The sequence below is a fragment of the Mobula birostris genome, chromosome 2 (assembly GCF_030028105.1).
Source record: "Mobula birostris isolate sMobBir1 chromosome 2, sMobBir1.hap1, whole genome shotgun sequence".
In the NCBI taxonomy this organism is placed as follows: Eukaryota; Metazoa; Chordata; class Chondrichthyes; order Myliobatiformes; family Myliobatidae; genus Mobula; species Mobula birostris.
The window spans coordinates 1,959,295-1,979,814 of record NC_092371.1 but is presented as its reverse complement, the minus strand read 5'-3'; the positions used below and the strand labels follow the sequence as shown (position 1 = coordinate 1,979,814).

The 20,520-nt window shown below is 38.9% G+C and overlaps 1 protein-coding gene across 1 annotated transcript in view; it reads right to left on the bottom strand.

The window, feature by feature from the left end:
- ctnnbl1 (catenin, beta like 1) overlaps nt 1-20,520 on the bottom strand; it is a 255,909-nt gene that overhangs the window by 126,195 nt on the left and 109,194 nt on the right. Inside the window, exons 7-9 of the mRNA XM_072280851.1 lie at nt 17,184-17,275; nt 8,885-8,957; nt 7,909-7,967 (exon numbers count right to left, since the gene is read on the bottom strand). Coding sequence (XP_072136952.1) covers nt 7,909-7,967; nt 8,885-8,957; nt 17,184-17,275 — 224 coding nt within the window. The remainder of the gene's footprint in view (nt 1-7,908; nt 7,968-8,884; nt 8,958-17,183; nt 17,276-20,520) is intronic.

The following is a 20,520-nucleotide window of genomic DNA, read 5'->3' as shown; positions in this document are numbered from 1 at the left end:
TCTGGATTGGTAAGGGCATCAAATGTTATGGGAAGTAGGCAAGAGAGTGGTGTTCAGAGGGATAATGAATTAGCTATGTTGGAATGGCAGAAAAGACTCGATAGGCCAAGTGACCTAATTCTGCTTCTATGTCCTATGGTCTTATGTTTGTATAGCAAATAGAAGAGGGAAAAGTAGAGAACTTTATGATTATGAAGACACGCAGTCCTCTTTTATTGTCATTTAGTAATGCATGCATTAAGAAATGATACAATATTTCCTCCGGTGTGATATCACAGAACGCAGGACAGACCAAGACTTAAAAAATCTAACAAAACCACATAATTATAACATATAGTTACAACAGTGCAACAATACCATAACTTGATGAAGAACAGGCCATGGCACAGTAAAAAATTCAAAGTCTCTCAAATGTCCCAGATCTCACGCAGACGGGAGAAGGAAGAAAAACTCTCCCTGCCATACGCGACCACGGTCCGACCCCGAGTCATCCGAAAACTTTGAGCTCTGATCAGCTCTCCGACACTGAGTACTGAGCGCCATCTCTATCCGAGCGATTCGACCTCCATCTCGGTCGCCAACAGCAGGCAAAGCCGGGGATTTTGAGGCCTTCCCTCCAAAACATTCCCGACCGCGCAGTAACAACAGCAGCGAACGAACATTTCAGAAATTTTTCCAGATGTTCCTCTGTGCTTTCACGTCCATCTCCATCAAATCAGAATTGTCCACGGCCCCTATTTAATGGATACGATATCATTTTTCACCGGAGGGCTGAGCATGCGCAGCGCGCTGCTTCTCTCTCCTCCTGACGAATATAGAGGGGGCTAGCCATGGGCAGAAAAGAGCTTGGGTATGTTCACAGTGGAAGCCACAGATTCACAACCCTCTAGCTAAAGAAATTTCTTCTCATTTCTGTTCTAAAGAGATTCCTCTATTCTGAAGCTGTGCCCTCTGATCTGAGACTTCCCCACTATAGGAACATCCTTTCCACGTCCACTCTATCTAAAGTTCAAAGTAAATTTATTATCAAGGTACAAATAAGTCACTATATACGTCTTTCAATATTCAAGAAGTTTCAGTGATATCCCCTCTTCATTCTTCTGAACTCCAGTGAGTACAGGTCCAGAGCCATGAAATGCTCCTCATACGTTAATCCTTTCATTCCTGGGATCATTCTCGTGATCCACCTATGGACCCTCTCTAATGCCAGCACCTCCTTTCTTAGATAAGGGGCTAAAAGTTGCTCATCACATTCCAAGTGCAGTCTGACTAATGCCTTATATATTGCAGTTGAATGAGTAATGTCAATAGCCAACAGCCCCGAAATTGAGCGGGGTGGGTAAGATAGTAAGCTTGATCTCTCACAACTTTGAGGAGAGATATCTCAAGACCTGGAAACAGTGGCACATGAAATGAGTTATCCCCATTATGGTTACCTAGAATGAAGTACTCATGCTACACATCCATCATTTTCATTAAAGAGAATGAAGACATATAACAGACAGCTATTCAAAGTGCGGGATGAACTCAGCTCGTCAGGCAGCATCTAGGGAGAGGAATAAACACGATGTTTCAGGCCAAGACACTTCATCATGTGACCTGCTGAGTTCCTCCAGCATTTTGTGTGTGCTACTCTGGATTTCCAGCATCTTCAGAATCTCTTATAATTTGTAGGTAGCTAACTACCTCAACCATGACATCAAAAACATGTTCATAAATACAGGTCCACAATCCCATATCCAAAATCCTTGGGGCCAGTTGCATTTCGGAATTCAGAATTTTTCGGATTTCAGAAAATTGATAATTATATTGATAATTAACCTGTACCAATGCAGCTGAACTTTAGGACCTGGGGGAGCTCCGGACCTACACACATCCTCCCGTATACTTTAAATCATCTCTAGATTACTTATAATATCTAATACAATGTAAATGCTATGTAAATAGTTGTTATACTGTATTGTTTAGGGAATAATGACATGAAAAAAAGCCTGTGCATGCTCAAACAATGAGTGCTGGCGAAAGAACTTCTGGGTTTTCCTGATCCGTGCTCTTTTTGACTTATTGGAATAAATGTAGAACGCAAATACTCTAGGACATATACAGGTTCAAACTAAGCTAAACACTCTACAGGTACCTGATGGACCAGGACAGGATACTCAAGTTAAGCAGCAGCACTACAACAGACGGCGTTTTTAAAGACTTCTTCAAGTGTCATCTGTCTCATTAACATAGGTTTATGTCTAAGCAATCTCTCTTTAACTGAGTAAACTGCCATAATCTCATTGTTACCCATAGGGGTATCAGCAGCTCTTTCTGACATTTTCACAGTGAAATTAAACACAAAATCAACAGTGAACACAAAATATCAGTGAACAGCAAATGCACGTGTAACCAGTACGAGCGCTGAGCCACAACTGACGTCTGGTGGCCTCTGCTAGTGCTGCCACATCACAGCTGAGTGACGTCAGCTCTTGGCACGCCAAACAAGCCTTGTTACAACACGCTCTACACTCCACGAGAAAAACTTCAGTTTTCGGAGCTTTTCAGATTTCAGAATTTCGGATAAGGGATTGTGGACCTGTATATAACACAAACAATAATTCACAATGTTTTTTACCCTGATGGCAACTTGATTCTCTCAGTGATCGGGACCAATGGTTAGGTTTACAACTTCTCATTCAAAGCTTGGCATTCTCAAGTACAACATGATGTACACAGCAATGATCAAAAGATGGCCACACGTATATGCACATGTCACTGAAAAATTCATTGTTCAATTATTTATTCCACAAGAAAACAAGGAAAAATAACATATGCAATAAAACACAGCCAGAAGATTAGTCAGTAGCACCCTGAATTAAGATGGAGGTGTGCAATTATAGCAATAATAAAATTTCGTTAAGCTTTGGCAGAAGACCATAAAAGCTCCTATTGAAAAGATCCAAAATGTGCCTCACATTATGGAAAAGCTGCTGAAAATATTCATCAGCCAGTAAATGATGACTAGAAAATTAAATATTATTAAGATGCAGAGTAATAACTGGATTGAAGTTTGTGCTGGCTTTTTCAAAAGAACAATGCAGTCAGAACCAGACTATTTTCTTCCAAACAAAAATCCTACAATTCGTTACGCTTCTGGTACTCACCTAATTCCTGTCTGATGAACAACACAAAATGTGTTTACTATCCCATCAGGCACTGCCTAACAAAATAAAACTAAAAAAAAATCCTTTACACTGCATGTGTTAATTTTTCAAATCCCATTTTATCTGTGGTCTTTGGTTATCAATCCTTCCGACTGGAAATGGAGAAAATAAAGAAAACATCTAAGCCCTTTAAGATTCTAAGTACCTCAAACAAATCCCAGAAGAGATTTTCAGAATTTTGTGGAGATAATACTGGCATTGCCCCAATGCTTTGCGGAGCTGCATACGTGGAAGGCAATCAATGATACAGCGGCAAAAAGGAATGCAGAGATCAAAGATAAAGATTAGCTTTATTTTTCACATCTACATTGAAGCTACGGTGAAATGTGTCGCTTGCAACAAATTAAATCAGCGAGAACTGTGCTGGGGAGCCCACTGTGCCACCAGATTTCCAGTGCCAATATAACATACCCAAAACTCAGAAACCCTAACTGCATGTCTTTGAAATGTGTGAGGAAACCAGACGGAAACCACATGGTCAGGGGGAGAACGTACAAGCTTCTTACAGACAGCAGCGGGAACTGAAACCCGATCTTAGAGCTGGCACTGTAACATGGTTATGCAAATTGCTACACTACCTTGACACCCCATTGATTGGAGGTCCAGCAGTTGGTGTTAGTTTATTATTATCACGTTAACTGAGGTACATTGGAAAAACATTTGCATGCCACCTGGGTAGATTATGTCATATGTAAATATACAGCAGCTGTAAAAAGAAAAGAGAATGCAGAATATAATGTTGCACTTAGTGGAAGCGCAGTGCAGGTAATCAAATAAAATGCAAGGGCCACACCGAGGTAAACTGAGAGGTCATGAGATCATCTTCCAGCAAGTGAGAGGTCTATTCAAATATCTGATAAGCAGAATAGAAGCTTGGTGGTACATATTCTCAAGTTTTTGTACCTTTTGCCCAATGGGAGAGGGGAGAAGAGAGAATGTGTGGGCTGGGAGGGTCCTTAATTATGTTGGCTGCTTTCTCAAGGCAGCGGGAAGCATAGATGATTGATGGATGGCTGGTTGGGATGATGGACTAGGCAATTTCTCGTGGTCTTGAGCAGTTGTCATATTATTAGACAGACTGCATTCTATGGTGGATCGATAAAAATTGTTTAAAGTGAGTTTATAATCACATATACGTCACTAGATACAACACTGAGGTTCTTTTTCTTGCAGGCATACACAGTAAATCCAAGAAACACACTAGATTCAGTGAAAGACCGCACTCAACAATATGGACAACAACAAACATGCAAAAGACAACAAACTCTGCAAATCCAAATCACATAAGCAATGAATAACGAGAATATAAGATGAAGAGTCCTTTCAGGTGAATCCATAGATTGTGGGAAAAGTTCAGTGATGGGATGACTTAAGTTGAGTGAAGTTATCCCCTCTCATTCAAGAGCCCGATGGTTGAAGGGTAATAACCGTTCCTGAATCTAGTGGGTCCTGAGGCTCCTGTACATTTTTCCTGATGGCAACAGCGAGAACAGAGCATGGGCTGGATGGTGGGGGTCCTTGATGATGGATGCCGCTTTCTTGCAAAAGTACTTCGTGCAGATGTGCTCAACGGTGGAGAGGGTTTACATGGTGAATATACTCTCAACACATCTATCAAAGTTTTAGATGTCATGCTGAATCTTCGCAAACTTCTAAGGAAGTAGAGTACTTTCTTTATAATGGTACTTGCATGCTGGGCCCACCACAGATCCTCTAAAATGATAACACTGAGGAATTTAAAGTTGATGACTCATTCCACTTCTGATCCCTCAATGAGGACTGGCTCACTGACCTCCGATTCCCTCCTCCTAAAGCCAACAGTCATCTCCTTGGTTTTGCTGGCATTGAGTGAGAGGTTGTTGTTGTGGCAGCACTTAGCCAGATTTTTAATCCCCCTCCTAAAGGTTAATTCGTCACCAGGTGGTGTCATCAACAAACTTGAAAATGGCTTTGGAGCTGAGCTGAGCTTCAGAGTCATAAATATGAAGTGAGAAGAGCAAGGGGCTAAGCACACAATCCTGTGGTGCATCCATGTTGATGGAGGTTATGGAGGAAATGTTATTGCCAATCCGAAATGACTGGGGTTTGCAAGTGGAGAAATGGAGGATCCAGTTGCACAAGGAGGTATGAGGCCAAAGTCTTGAAGCTTATTGATTAGTTGGGGGGGGGGGGGGAAGAGAGATGATAGTACTGAATGCCAAGCTGTAGTCAATAAAGAACATCCTAATATATGTATCTTCGCTGTCCGTACACTGCCCCATAGGTGATGGGGGTGCTTAATAATGGATGTTGTTTTTCTGAAGCACTGCTCCTTGAAGATGTCTTGGATACTACGGAGGCTAGTATTCAAGATGAAGCTGACTAATTTCACAACTTTCTGTAGCTTCCTTCAATCCCATGCAGTAGCCCACGCCCCTACCCCCATACCAGACAGTGATGCAGCCTGTCAGAATGCTCTTCACAGTGTATCCATAGAAGTTTTCAAGTGTTTTAAGTGACAAACCAAATCCCTTCAAACTACTAATGAAATATAGCCACGGTCTTTCCTTCTTTATAGCTGTATCGATATGTTGAAACCAGGTTAGATCCTTAAAGATCTTGACACCCAGGAACTTGAAATTGCTCACTCTCATATGCCCTTGTCTTACTCTTCCTGAATTCCACAAGCAGCTCTTTCATCTTACTGACATTGAGTGAAAGGGTGTTGCTGCGACACCCTTCAACCAGCTGGTATATCTCACTCCCGTATGCACTCTCATCGCCATCTGAGATTCTACCAAAAAAGGTTGTATCATCAGCAAATTTATAGATGGCATTTGAGCCATACAATCATGAGTATAGAGGGAGTAGAGTAGTAGGCTAAACACACACCTTTGAGATGCGGCAGTGTTGATTGTCAGCGAGGAGGAGATATCACCAATCTGCAGATTGTGGTCTTTCAGTTAGGAAGTTGAGGATCCGACTGCATAGCGAGGTACAGAGGCCCTGGTTCTGAAACTTATCTATCAAGTAAGTAGGTATTCTTGATGGTGATGCAACAGTGGTCCAGTGTGTTGCTTCCACTGGTATTGCAAGTGATTTGTTGACGGTAATTATTTAGTGACTTTTTCAAGCTAGCCTGGTTAAAATCCTTCAATATAATGGTGTGCTGTTTCGTACAGGTTAATCCCATTGCTCCCATCATCTAGAGCCTGTTTGACATTGGCCTGAGGTGGAATGTACACTGCTACCAAATATATTGTTGATCCTTCAAAAATACTGCATCTAAAAAACTGCATTTGGAACTCCTTAAGCAGAATACATGAACTGGAGCTGTTTGAGATGGTCCCCTGGTCCATTCGCTAAAATAGTACAGGACTGTGCAATTAGAAAGAGATAATTAAAGCGGCCTTGCCGGTGAGGCCTACTATAAAAGAATATTTCTTCAGCCTCATTGACTGATAATGTCAAAATACAGTTTTGCAGAGCAAAATGATAAGACAACAACATTTGCTTAGACCTGCAATGTGACTTAATAGTTAATAGGAGCTTTGCTACTTCATTTCTAACAATGGGAGGTAAAATGCTTGGAGGTTTTATTGTTTCGTAATTTTTTGGGATGCTCAACTCAAACTATGCATGATTTAGTAACTGTGAGGAGGAGGAAGAAATCTAGTCAGAAATAGATCTGTGTGATTCAGCAGTATCATATCTTTTTGTGGTATTTCTCAAGATTGTGGCTTTCAGCAAATCATCTATCAGTTTAGTGAATCAGCCAGCCTTCCTTCAGTTGAGATTAATAATGGCAGAAAATTGAAGTTCAGAAACCAAAATAGTGAATCCAAATATTGTGACTTGAATGAATTTGTGAGAATTAATTTTAAAACCTAATCCTAATTGAATTCTGGAGTACTGTGCTGCATCTACTAAGCATATTGAAATAAGTCAACTTTCGTTTTGAGAGAAAGTTTAAACCCACCTTGTGATTGAGTACAGCAGCTGACTCCGTGCAATATTAAGGAACTATGGCATTCCGATTAATGTCTCACAGGTGGGCATACAAATACACTCTTCACGCAATACGGGATAACAACATGCACCTCAATCAAAACTATTGAGAGATTAACTACAATCCTGGGGGATTGACAGCTTTCATTTAACAACTCTATTAAGTTATGGGAGTGACTTTAGTTTAATTCACAGTATTGTCTTTCGCTATTTACAATCTATGGGGCTTTCTGGGGTAATTTAGTTCTCATTTGATGAAGAACTAGTAAGGGTTTTATTTCCCAGTTCAGTACACCACACACCAGTGCAGTTGGTGGCGTAATGCATCTTTTAAGTTGGACTGCCAACCGCCATTAAAAGTCAGAAGAAGATGATTAATTAATTATCTCAATAGGGTTATGCATAAAATAGGTCCTCAAAGTACCTATTTAACAACAGTAACTTTATTTTAAAGGAACTATTCTTACTCCATTCCCCTCATATAGCGATCATACATTTCTAGAAGTATTATTTACCAGCTTTACCCACGATGTTATAATATCTTCAGAAGCGTTTTATTTACTATAATACATCCTGCTCTACTCTCACATCAAAATGCATTTTGAATCATCAATCAAAACCGTTTTTTCCCCGAACAACAAAGAATGGGACATAACACTACAACGCATTAAGAACATAAGCAAGTAGGGCTGGAGGCTAAGCAGAAATTTACCGATAGTTGCTGCAAAAGTACATCAATCCCTTCCTGGTCACCGAGTAGTTCCCTGTTGACTGAAAAGAATGGAATAATTTGTCAATTGTTATGTCATTAAATATGGGAATACTGTGCATAATCAAAACTGAATTATATATACACATTCAACAAGAGGGAAAAAATTAACTAAACCAGCGCAATCTGTCGACCTGAGTAATAAAGATTTAGGTAACAAAATGTCTATTTAGTCACTGGAAGCCATTAACCTCTTCAGGTAATTCAGCTTCCTGCTGATAATGATAAATGAATCCATGAAGAATAGCTCACTATTCTGTTTTAGCACTACTTGATTTCATTTTGTCTTGCAACTTACAGAAACTAGAACTAGAGGTCATTGGTTAAGGATGAAACGTGAAATATTTCAGGGTAACCTGAGGGAAAACTTCTTCAATCAAAGGGTGGTGTGTGGAATGATGTGATACTCAATGGCTCTACTGCATGTTCTTTACTGGGCCAGCACAGATGTGGACTGATGGATTCCTGTGTTATGAATTGTCTATGAGCCTCTCATCACCTTTTTTTGTGATCTTAAGAATTTGTTACGAGTCTAAAATGTTGAAACTACAAGCCAGTTCCCAGAATATAAAAGCATAAAGCAACGGGAAAACAAAGCAGAACTTGTGTCATCAGGCAGAAGTGCCCGGAGTAGTTACTTCAAGTGTGAACGCAAAATGCCAATCTTTACTGACAGTTCCTTTAGGAACAAAGCTTTGCTGTATCCAAATATACAATTGGCAAAACTTAACTTAATGTTAGATCATGCCTATCCTTCAAACATTATTAGGTAACATAACAGTGCTTGTGAATGCCAATATCAAAGAAGATAGTGGGAAATAGAAACGCAGGATGGCTGAAAGTACTGTGGATTGAGGAAAGGCAATGTGTTTACTATCGTCATGTATTTCATTCTCCTAAGAATTAAAGGCAAACATACCATCATTATTCTGAAGCAAGATGGCTAGAATTTCACTGCAGTAGAGCTTGTTGGCGTCAAAAGGTATCTTGGCCTGTTTTAAAAATAACATCAAACTGATTATAATTTGTCAAGTACTCTACAACAGTGAACTAAATAAGAGACAACAGAAGGAAATCTGCACTCAACATACAGGGAACAAACCTTCACGTTCATTGTCAGCTGCTGATTTTAACCCAAGAAAACTGGAATGACAGGTCTTCTGAAAAGTAGCCACTTTCGTAGGTACCTCCTGTGCCTAATAAAGTGGCGACTAAGTGCATATTTGTGGTATTCTGCTGTAGCCCATCCACTTCGAGGTTCAACATGTTGTGTATTCAAAGGTGCTCTTCCGCACATCATTGTTGAAACGCCTGGTTATTTGAGTTACTGCCACCTTCCTTTAAGCTTGTTCGTCTGGCCATTCTCCTCTGACCTTTCTCATTAACAAGGTGCTCCCCCCCAGAAATGCTGCTCACTGGATGTTTTTGTTTTTCACACCATTCTCTGTAAGCTCTAGAGATTGTGTGTGAGCGGAAATCCCAGGAGATCATCAGTTTCTCAGACACTTCTGGCACGAATAATCATTCCATGGTCAAAGTCAGATAGATCACATTTCTTTCCATTCTGATGTTTGGTTTAAACAACAACTAAATCTCTTGACCACATCTGCATCTTTTTATGTACGAGTTGCTGCCACATGTTTGGCTGATTAGATATCAGCATTAACAAGCACCTAATAAAGTAGTACTGAGAGTACATAACAATTGATGCTGTCAAAAGTCTCTCTTTAATTGCGAATTCCATGCCATTGACAACATCTCACTTGAAAAGGAAATGGGGGGACTTCCGGTAGAGCTCACGGAGTGAAGTCGTGTTCTTGACTCGCTCCATTACCTCTGAGTTTTTCTTCTTATGATCAGCTATATTTTAATTAACCATTAAGGCATCGACTTTTACAATATTTTGAAATAAATTGGGCTCTTTGATAACCGGATGCATTTAGGGTCTGCTATGTCTAAGAATGGAAAAAACAGGAGGGACGGCAAACCTCTGGTTAGACCGAAAGGTACCGATTTTCCTCCGACTGAACCACCGCTGACTTTGAAAGCTATATCGGAGCTAATTCAAAGGGAAATTTCAACCTTTGTTACGGAGCTGATTCGTGTGGAAATTTCAACCTCTGTTACGGAGCTGATTCGTGCAGAAATTTCAACCTCTGTTACGGAGCTGATTCGTGCAGAAATTTCAATTAATTTCCAGAAAATTGCCGATTCAATCAATAAGATACTAACACCTATTACGGAACATCAGTCGGCTATATCTGTTCTTCAAAAATCCACGCAACAAAGTGAGCTCAAGATGGAGAAAATCGAAGAAACAATTAATGTAATGAAGAAGAAACTTGACTTTCTGACCTTTAAAAACTCTGACTTAGAATCCAGAATGCGACGGCAGAATCTTCGAATGATTGGGGTGCGTGAAGCTGTTGAATCTGATCACCCTATGAAGTATTTTTCTCAACTTTTAAAAGATGCATTTCCTACTGTATTTCCTGACCAACCACCGTTATTGGATCGCGTTCACAGAGTTCCATCATACTCGTCTAAGTCAGATAAACCTCGGCATGTCATATTACGTTTTCATTACTTTCAAGACAAGGAGAAACTGTTTCGTTTCGTTCGATCTAAAGGTTACATTGATTTTTTGGATCCTAAGTTCCGATTCGTGGAGGATTTCAGTAAGCCAATTCGGGATCAACGGGTTCGTTACAGATCTGTGATGTCAGAACTCTACAAGATGGATTTAAAACCAGCGCTGCTTTACCCTGCACGTTTAAGGATTCGTACGTCGGATGGAGCCCTCCGTTTTTTTGAATCTCCATCGGATGGCCAGAATTATCTGGATCAATTTTCACCTTCAACATCTTAATAGTAATTTTTAACTATCTCCGTTTGATCGGAGGTTGTGAATTTGTCAGTTTTAATTTTTTTTTGCCTTATATGGGCAGAAAAGTTTATTTTTGATTAATTAATATGGTTGCTAAACTCTCTTTCTATCTGCGTCATTCCTTTCTTTTTCCCAGGGGATTCTGGGTGGTTATTCCCTCACCGTCATTCTACGTATTTCCTTTGAGGCCTTAAATTTTGTAGTTTTTAAATCTACTTCTTTTTGTAGGTTTTCATAACTAGTTTATGTTAATAATCTCATTTCTTTTTTTGTTTACTCATAGGGTCTGGGGTTTGTTGTGGTTTTTTTAATATTTTCTGGCTTTTTCTCTGTTATATTGTGTTTGTTTTAATTGATTTACCTTTTTTTTATTTTTTTACTGTTTTATAACTAGCTGATCTTTTTTATATTTACACTTTTTTTAGGGAGCGTATACCAGAAGTCATGGGGGTAGTTTTAGTGCTTGCTTCTTTCTGGCTGGTCTGTGTTAGATTTAGCCTTGGGTTCATGGGGTGGGGGGGTGGTGGGAGGGGCTTCATGTTTTAGTTTCTTTCTTCTTGGGCTATGTACACTATTGAAGTATTGGTTGCGTTCTCCTTCCCGGTATCTCTTATTTGTTCTGTTCCCTTTCCGGGTTCATGGGTCGAGCCTATTGTCAATCCTCCTTGTTGCGGGTTGACTTTAGGGTTTATGGAGTCTATTATTAATTTTGTCTCCTGGAATACTAATGGTCTTAATCATCCTATTAAAAGGAAAAAAGTTTTTAAAGTGTTCCGGAGACTTAAAGCACAAATTTTATTTTTACAAGAGACCCATGTGCGGAGGGGGGACAGACTACGTTTTTTTAAATTCTGGAAGGAACAACAGTTTCATTCGAACTCCAACGCTAAGATTCGAGGCGTCTCTATTTTTATAGACTCCTCAGTTACTTTTATTCAACATGACATTATTTCTGATCCGGATGGTAGATTTCTACTGGTTAGTGGTCTACTATTTAATAAAAAGGTAGTTTTGGTTAATGTTTATGCTCCTAATATGGACTGTCCGGAATTTTATAAATCATTATTTAATCAGTTCCCGAATTTGAATGAGTTTTTATTGATCTGGGGCGGAGATCTTAATAACTGTTTATCTCCAGCTTTGGACCGTTCGGCTCCTCTACGGACCTTACCTAATAAATCTGCAACTTTGATTAATTCATTCCTCTCTGATTCTGGGTCGACGGACATTTGGCGTTTTTTGCATCCTCAGGAAAAAGATCTTTCTTTTTTTTCACATGTTCACCATTCCTATTCAAGAATTGATTATTTCTTTATTGACTCTTGTCTTATTTCTTCAGTGATTAAATGTGATTATGACTGTATAACCATTTCAGATCATGCTCCACTTAAGCTTTCTATTAAAATTCAGGCCAATACACAAAATAATAGACAATGGCGTTTTAATTCACTGTTGCTTAAGGACTCGGACTTTGTTAACTTTATGAATGAACAGATTGATCTTTTTTTTTACAATCAACTATACAGAGGATATTTCTGTGAACATTCTTTGGGATACTTTTAAAGCTTATATTCGTGGTCAGATTATCTCGTATTCTGCTGCTTTGAGGAAGAAGCTGAAGCAGGAGGAGTTGGTAATTGTGGACAAGATTAAGGAAATTGATAAGAAATATGTTACAGCTCCCTCTGAGGAGTTATATAAACAAAGGACTGAACTTCAAATGGAACACAGTTTATTACTTTCGTCCTCGATTGTAAACCAATTAAAGAAAACAAGAAGTGAATTTTATGTACACAGTGACAAAATTGGCAAACTGCTGGCTAATCAATTGAAGTCTAGTTATGCTAAATCTCAAATTAATCAGATTTATAACCAAAATGACCGACTGATACTTGATCATGCGGGGATTAATCAAACCTTCTGTGATTTTTATTTTTCCTTATATCAATCAGAGTCTCCTCGAGACTCTAAATATATGAATGATTTTTTAGATAACCTAGATTTCCCTGAGATTTCACAGGATATGTCTTCTAGGCTAGATACTCCCATTACCACTGATGAGATTAAGAATGTTATTTCCTCTATGAATTTGGGGAAAGCTCCTGGCCCTGATGGGTTTACCGTAGAATTTTATAAATGTTTTGCACCTTCATTAATCCTTTGGCTCTGTAGGGTTTTTGAGGCTTCATTAAAACTTGGTAAACTTCCCGAATCTTTCAATAGAGCGTCAATTTCTCTAATATTAAAGAAGGATAAAGATCCTGCTCAATGTGCATCTTATAGACCAATATCTTTATTAAATGTTGATTCTAAAGTGTTTTCTAAGTTATTAGCAAACAAATTAGAAAAAGTACTTCCTTTTATTATTTCGGAAGACCAAACGGGTTTTATTAAAGGTTGTTACTCTTTTTATAACATTCGCACACTGTTAAATATTGTTTATACCCCCTCACAAAATGTTCCTGAATGTGTTATCTCTTTAGATGCTGAGAAAGCTTTTGATAGAGTAGAATGGCCTTACTTATTTAAGGTGCTTGAATTGTTTAATTTTAGCTCGAAATTTATATCCTGGATCAAACTGTTATATCATTCTCCTGTGGCCTCGGTCTGTACTAACTCTCTAAGCTCACCTTTTTTCCCTCTTTTTCGAGGTACTCGACAAGGTTGTCCTCTTAGTCCTTTATTATTTGATATTGCATTAGAACCTCTTGCAATTGCCATTCGAGAACCTCCAAATATTACTGGGATAACTCAGGGCTTAAAGTCCCATAAAATATCACTCTATGCTGATGACTTACTTTTATATATTTCTAATCCTCAAAAATCCATCCCTGCTGTTTTAGAGTTATTAGTACAGTTTAGTCTTTTTTCAGGTTATAAATTAAATCTTAGTAAGAGTGAACTTTTCCCGATTAATAAACAAGTTCCCTTATATCATAACTTTCCATTTAAATTGATTAATAATTATTTTTCATATCTTGGGATTAAAATTACTTGTAAATACAACGATTTATTTAAGATTAACTTTTTACCCTTAATTGACCATATTATTCAACTTTCATCTAAATGGTTTCCTTTATATTTAACTTTGATTGGTCGTATTAATGCAGTTAAGAATTTTTTTTGCCAAAATTTCTATATATATTTCAGGCATTACCAATCTTTGTCCCAAAATCTTTTTTTGATAAAGTTGACTCAAAAATTTCTTCATTTATTTGGCAAAATAAAAACCCGAGGCTGGGTAAAATACATTTACAGAAAGCTAAGAGAGATGGAGGTTTAGCATTACCTAACTTTAGATTCTATTATTAGGCAATTAATATTCGACATATGAAATTTTGGTTACTTGACCAGGATATACTATCTATTCCTAAATGGGTAGCATTGGAATTACAATCTGTTCAGGGCTATACACTTGGCTCTATTTTAGGTTCCTCTCTTCCTTTTGATTTGAAACGCCTCAAACAGGTATCTAACCCGATAGTTAAAAATACCTTACGTATTTGGTTTCAATTCAGAAAATTATTTGATCTTAACCAATTTGGGCTAGCGATTCCTATTTTAGGTAATATATTTTTTCCTCCCTCTTTTATGGATCGTGCTTTTCAAATTTGGAAGACTAAGGGTATTTCACGGTTTTGGGATTTATTTTTAGATGGTTCCCTTATGTCTTTTGAACAATTATCTAATAAATATAATTTATCAAGAATACATTTTTTTTAGATATCTACAAGTTAGAAATTTCCTAAGTACTATACTTTCTTCTTTTCCTATGCTTCCTCCTACATACATTTTAGATACTATAATTAATCTTAATCCATGTCAGAAAGGTGCATCGGCTATGATTTATAATATTATTATGAAACTTAGGAAAGTTCCATTTGATAAGATTAGGGTAGATTGGGAACAGGAATTGGGGTCTATCATTTCCGTGGATGACTGGGGGCAGATTTTACAATTAGTCAATACTTCCTCTATCTGTGCTAAACATTCCCTAATTCAATTTAAAGTTGTTCATAGAGCACATATGTCTAAAGATAAATTAGCTCGCTTTTATTCTCATATTAATCCTTTTTGTGATAGATGTCCGGGGCAGATAGCCTCTTTAACTCATATGTTTTGGTCTTGTCCTACTCTGGAAACTTTTTGGAGAGACATTTTTAATATTATCTCTAAGGTATTGAATATAGATATCTCTCCTCACCCTATTACTGCTATCTTTGGACTACCTAAAATTTCCAGTAATCTTTCTCCTTCAGCCCGTAGAATGATTGCATTTCTTACTTTAATGGCGAAAAGATGTATCTTACAACATTGGAAAGAGCTAAATGCTCCAACTACCTTTTTTTGGTTTTCTCAGATGATATTATGCTTGAATTTGGAGAAAATTAGAAGCAATCTTTATGATTCCGCACTTAAATTTGAACAGACCTGGAGATCTTTTATTCAATATTTTCATTTAATGTAATTTTTTTTTCTCTTATTTTTTTTGCTCCATATTTATATATCCTTCTTGTTTTTTTTTACTGTTTTTAATGGAGGTCGGGATTGAGGATGTGATTTTAAGTTTTTTTAACTCTGCTTGGTTCCAAGTGAGCCCATTGCTTTGCTTTGAGTTAGTTGCACGGTGGTTTTTTTTGGGGTTTTTTTTTTCTTTTTCTCTATTGATATATATATATAAAAATTAGTATACTATTATGTTACCTTAGTATGTTATGTTTAAATTATATTGTTTCTATCATTTTTTTTGTATTAATATCTCCTGTAATTTTATTATATTCTAACAGTGTATTAGTGCCTATATGGCTTACCTTTTTGTATACTTATTCAATAAAAAGATTTAAAAAGAAAGAAAGAAAAGGAAATGGAGGAAATGGAGGACCTATAAGATTCGTAACATACAGACCTGACATTAGTCATTAGCTCCTTGCATACTTCACAACTAGTACAGATCAATTTCTATATATCCAAGATTTGGATGAAAATGTAAGGGCATGGCTAGCAAGTTTGCAGATGACACTAAAGTAGACGTAAGTGAAGAACGTTGTGGAGAATTACAGTGGGACCTTTAGCAGCTGGGTAAGGGAGCCAAGGAATGTAAAATGGAGCTTAACTCAAAGCGCATTTTGGAAAGTCAAATCAAGACGGAACATTCACAGTGAATTGTGGGGCCTTGAGGAGTAATGTAGAACAGATTCATCAGATGTATAGTTTCCAAGCAGACAGCGTAGTGAAAGAGGCTTTTGGCATAATGGCATTCATCAGCCAGGGCATTAAGTTCAGAAGTTGGGAGATTATGTTGCAGTTGTACAAGATGCTGTTGAGGCTGCACTTGGGGTATTGTATTCCGTCCTGGTCACCCTGCTAAAGGAAGGACATTAATAAAATAGAAAGAGAGCAGAAAATATTTACACAGATTTGCCAGGAATAGAGGGACTCGTGGGGATTAGACAAGCAAGTATTATTTCCTTGGAGTGAAGGAGACTGAGAGATGATCTTATAGAGGTATATAAAATCATGAGGGACTCAGACAGGGTGAAGGCACTCAAGTCTTTTTCACAGGGTTGGGGAAATCAGGAATCAGGGCATACGTTTAAGGTGAGATGGGAAAGATTTAACAGGAAATTTCATAATATACACTGAGGATGGTGTGTATATGGAATGAACTGCCACAGAAAGTGGATGAGGCAGGTACAATAAGAACTTTTAAAGCACATTTGGTCAAGTACGTGGATGAAAAGCTGTAGACTTTAGAAGGATATGGGACAAATGCAGGCTTCTTGATCTGCAAGGACCAGTTGGCCGGTGGGCCCATTACAGTGCTGTATGACTCCATCACATTTCTGATCAAAAAGGCGAATTATATTAAATCAAGTCTGACTCCCTCTGTAGTATGTTCAACAGAGCTCAAACAATTTTGATCCTGAAAGACAACCCACACGCAACAAAAACATGTATTCAGGAAGTTCTGTCAAATTAGTTATCAATTTAAATATTAATTTTGTAATTTGAATGTGAAACTTTGTTATTCTTTATTATCTGTACAGTATTTAGAATTGCCTTCCGGTAAATAGGTTCTGCACGAACTGTTTATTCTCTAAATGCAAAAAAGAAAGCAAGACAAATTGATGGAATTGTGCAATGTTAATACATCTTCAGAGGCAAAACCTCTTTCCCACAAGACAACTGCTTTTAGATAAACCAGCACGTCAACTGGTCTCATGAATAAGGTGGGACAAGCAACAATGTTAGCCATGCCACACTCAGAGGAATAATTTATTTTAGAAGACACAGTGAAAGTACAAAGAAATTTAATGGTGCCAAGCCCTACCTTTATTCGCTTCAGCATCCACTGCAGAAGACCTTGCTGAGCTGCTTCAGTGCACATTTCAGGGCGAAATTCAGCTAAGTTCTCTATAATAGCTGTTTTAGAAAGAAAGAGCACAATGATAAAAAGACAAATGACCTACTATTATGAAAGCTTCTGTAAAAATTCAAAGTTCGAGGTAAACTTATCATCAAAGTACATATGTCATTGTATACTACAGCCAGAAACTCATTTTCTTGCAGGCGTTCACAGTAGAACAATAGAATCAATGAAAAACTATATACAAAGACTGACAAGCAACCAATGTACAAAAGACAATAGTGCCAATACAAAAACAAATAATAAATAAATTGATTTGAATAAATGAGTGTATTTATTATTTGATTTCGTATTTGCACATTTTGTTTACTTATTAAGAATACCAAGAACATGAGGTGTAGAGTCCTTGACAGTGAGTTCATATACTATGGAATCAGTTTAGGGTGAGCTGAGTGAAGATGGTGGTGCACTCGAATGCAGCTGCCTGTCGGGAGCCAACCAAAGGTGCCCCTTTCTTTTCAAAGACTACACTGGACTCCATGAACAAGGGGTACAGCAGGTCTACCACATCAGTATTCTGTTCATTTTTTGGAACTCCCAGAGGAGTTGGAGAGGATTCAGACGAGATGACCTGGGTGCTGACTGTGTTGCTGCCTGCTACTTGAAGACATCGGAGTTGGTGCGCGAAAACATTCTGCAGTGTAAACGTGATTGTCTTGGACGTTTCTCTTGCAATAAGCGCAACACCTTGTTGGATGGTAGTTTGCCTCCCAGGTGCCAGGGTCTCAGATGTTTCTGGATGTGACCACAATCTCCTGAAAAGGGAGGGTGAGCAGCTAGAAGTCGTGGTACATATTGGTACCAATGACATAGATAGAAAAAGGAAGGAAATCCTGAAAAAAAGAATACAGGGACTTTGGAAGGAAGCTGAGGAGCAGGGCCTCAAAGGTAGTAACCTTGTGATTACTGCCTGTGCCACGCCACAGTGCAGATAGGAATAGAATGAGGTGACAGATAAATGCATGGTTGAAGAATTGGAGCAGGGGGGCAGGGATACAGAGTTGAGGATAATTGGGACCTCTTCTGGGGCAAGTGGGGTCTGTACAAAAGGGGCAGGTTGCAGTTGAATCGAAGAGGGACCAATATTCTTGTGGGCAGGTTTACGAGAGCTATTGGGAGTGATTTGAATGAAAATGGCAGGGGGATGGGAACCAGTATGATAGAGCTGAGGATGAGCCAATGGTTCACAAATAGATGATGGGTGTAACATGAATGTAACAAAGGACAAGCCAATGATTGGATACAAATGCAAACAGAATAAAGAGTTAAATTGCACTGCAGAGGCAAAATTCAAAAAGATGAAGAACGCAGGACTGAAGGTACTGTATTTAAATGTGAGTAGCGTTCGGAAAAAGGTGGATGAGCTCATGGCGCAATTAGAGACTGGTTGCTATGATGTTGTGGGCATCACTGAGTCATGGCTGAAAGAAGGCCATAATTAGGAGCTATACGTCAAAGGATATACTTTGTATCAAAAGGACATGCAGGAAGGCATAGGCAGTGGTTGTGGTTCTTTGGTAAGCGGAGGTAATTATTGAACACTTTGCTTCAGTATTCACCAGGGAAATGGACCTTAGCAATTCTGGGGATGACTTACAGCAGACAGAAATGCTTGAACATATAGATATTAAGAAAAAGCTGGAGCTTTTGAAAAGCATTAAGTTAGATAAGTTGCCGGGACTGGACGAGATATAACCCAGGCTACTGTGGGAAGCGAGGGAGGAGATTACTGAGCCTCTGGTGATTATCTTTGCATCATCAATAGGGACGAGAGAAGTACAGAGGATCGGAGGGCTGCAAATGTTGTTCCCTTGTTCAAGACGGGGAGTAGAGATAACACAGGAAATTAAAGACCAGTGTGTCTGACTTCAGTGGTGGGCAAGTTGTTGGAGAAGATCCTGAGAGGCAGGATTTATGAGCATCTGGAGAGATACAATCTGAATAGGGATAGTCAGCATGGCTTTGTCAAGGGCAGGTCGAGCCTGATTGAATTCTTTGAGGATGTAACAAAACACATTGAGGATGCAATTTATATGGATTTCAGTAAGGCATTTGATACAGATCCACATGCAAGGCCCATTCAGAAAGTACAGAGGCATGGGATCCAAGGAGACCTTGCTTTGTGGATCCAGAATTAGCTTGCCCACAGAAGGCAAAGGGTGGCTGTAGATGGTTCGTATTCTGCATGGAGATTGGTGACCAGAGGTGTTCCGCAGGGACATGTCCTGGGACTCCTCTTTGTGATTTTTATAAATGACCTGGATGAAGAAGTAACACACATAAAAGTTGCTGGAGATCCTCTTATCTCTAGGAAGAGGTGCAGTCGACGTTTCAGGCCGAGACCCTTCGTCAGGACTAACTGAAGGAAGAGTCTGCACCTCTTCCTAGAGATGCTGCCTGACCTGCTGCGTTCACCAGCAACTTTTATGTGTGTTGCTTGAATTTCCAGCACCTGCAGAATTCCTGTTGTTTGGATGAAGAAGTAGAAGGGTGCTAATGACATGAAAGTTGGGAGTGCTATGTATTGTCTGGAGAGTTGTCAGAGGTTACAGTGGGACGTCGATAGGATGCAGAGCTGGGCTGAGAAGTGGCAGATGGACTTCAATCCAGATAAGCATGAAATGGTTCATTTTAGTAGGTTAAATTTGAAGACAAAATATAGCATTAATGCTAAGACTCTTGGCAGTGTGGAGGATCAAGATCTTGGGATCTGTGTCCATAATACACTCAAAGCTGCTGTGCAGGTTGACAGCGTTGCTAAGAAGGCATATGGTGTATTGGCCTTCATCAACCACGGGACTGAGTTCAAGAGCCATGAGGTAATGTTAACAGCTATATTACACCTTAGTGAGACCCCACTTGGAGTAGTTCTGGTCACCTCACCACAGGAAAGATGTGAATACTATACAAAGAGCGCAGAGGAGATTTACAAGGATATTGCCTGGATTGGAGAGCACGTCTTATGAGAGTAGATTGAGTGAACTTCGCCATTTCTCCTTGGAGTGACAGAGGATGAGAGGTGACCTGAGAGGTATATAAGATGATAGGAGGCATTGATAGTGTTGATAGCCAGAAGTACTTTCCCAGGGCTGAAATGGCTAACAAGAAGGAGCATAGTTGTCAGGTGCTTGGAAGTAGGTACAGAGGAGATGTCAGGGGTAAGTTTTTCATACAGTGGTGGGTGCGTGGAATGCACCGCCAGTGGCGGCAGTGGAAGCAGATACAATAGGGTCTTTTAAAA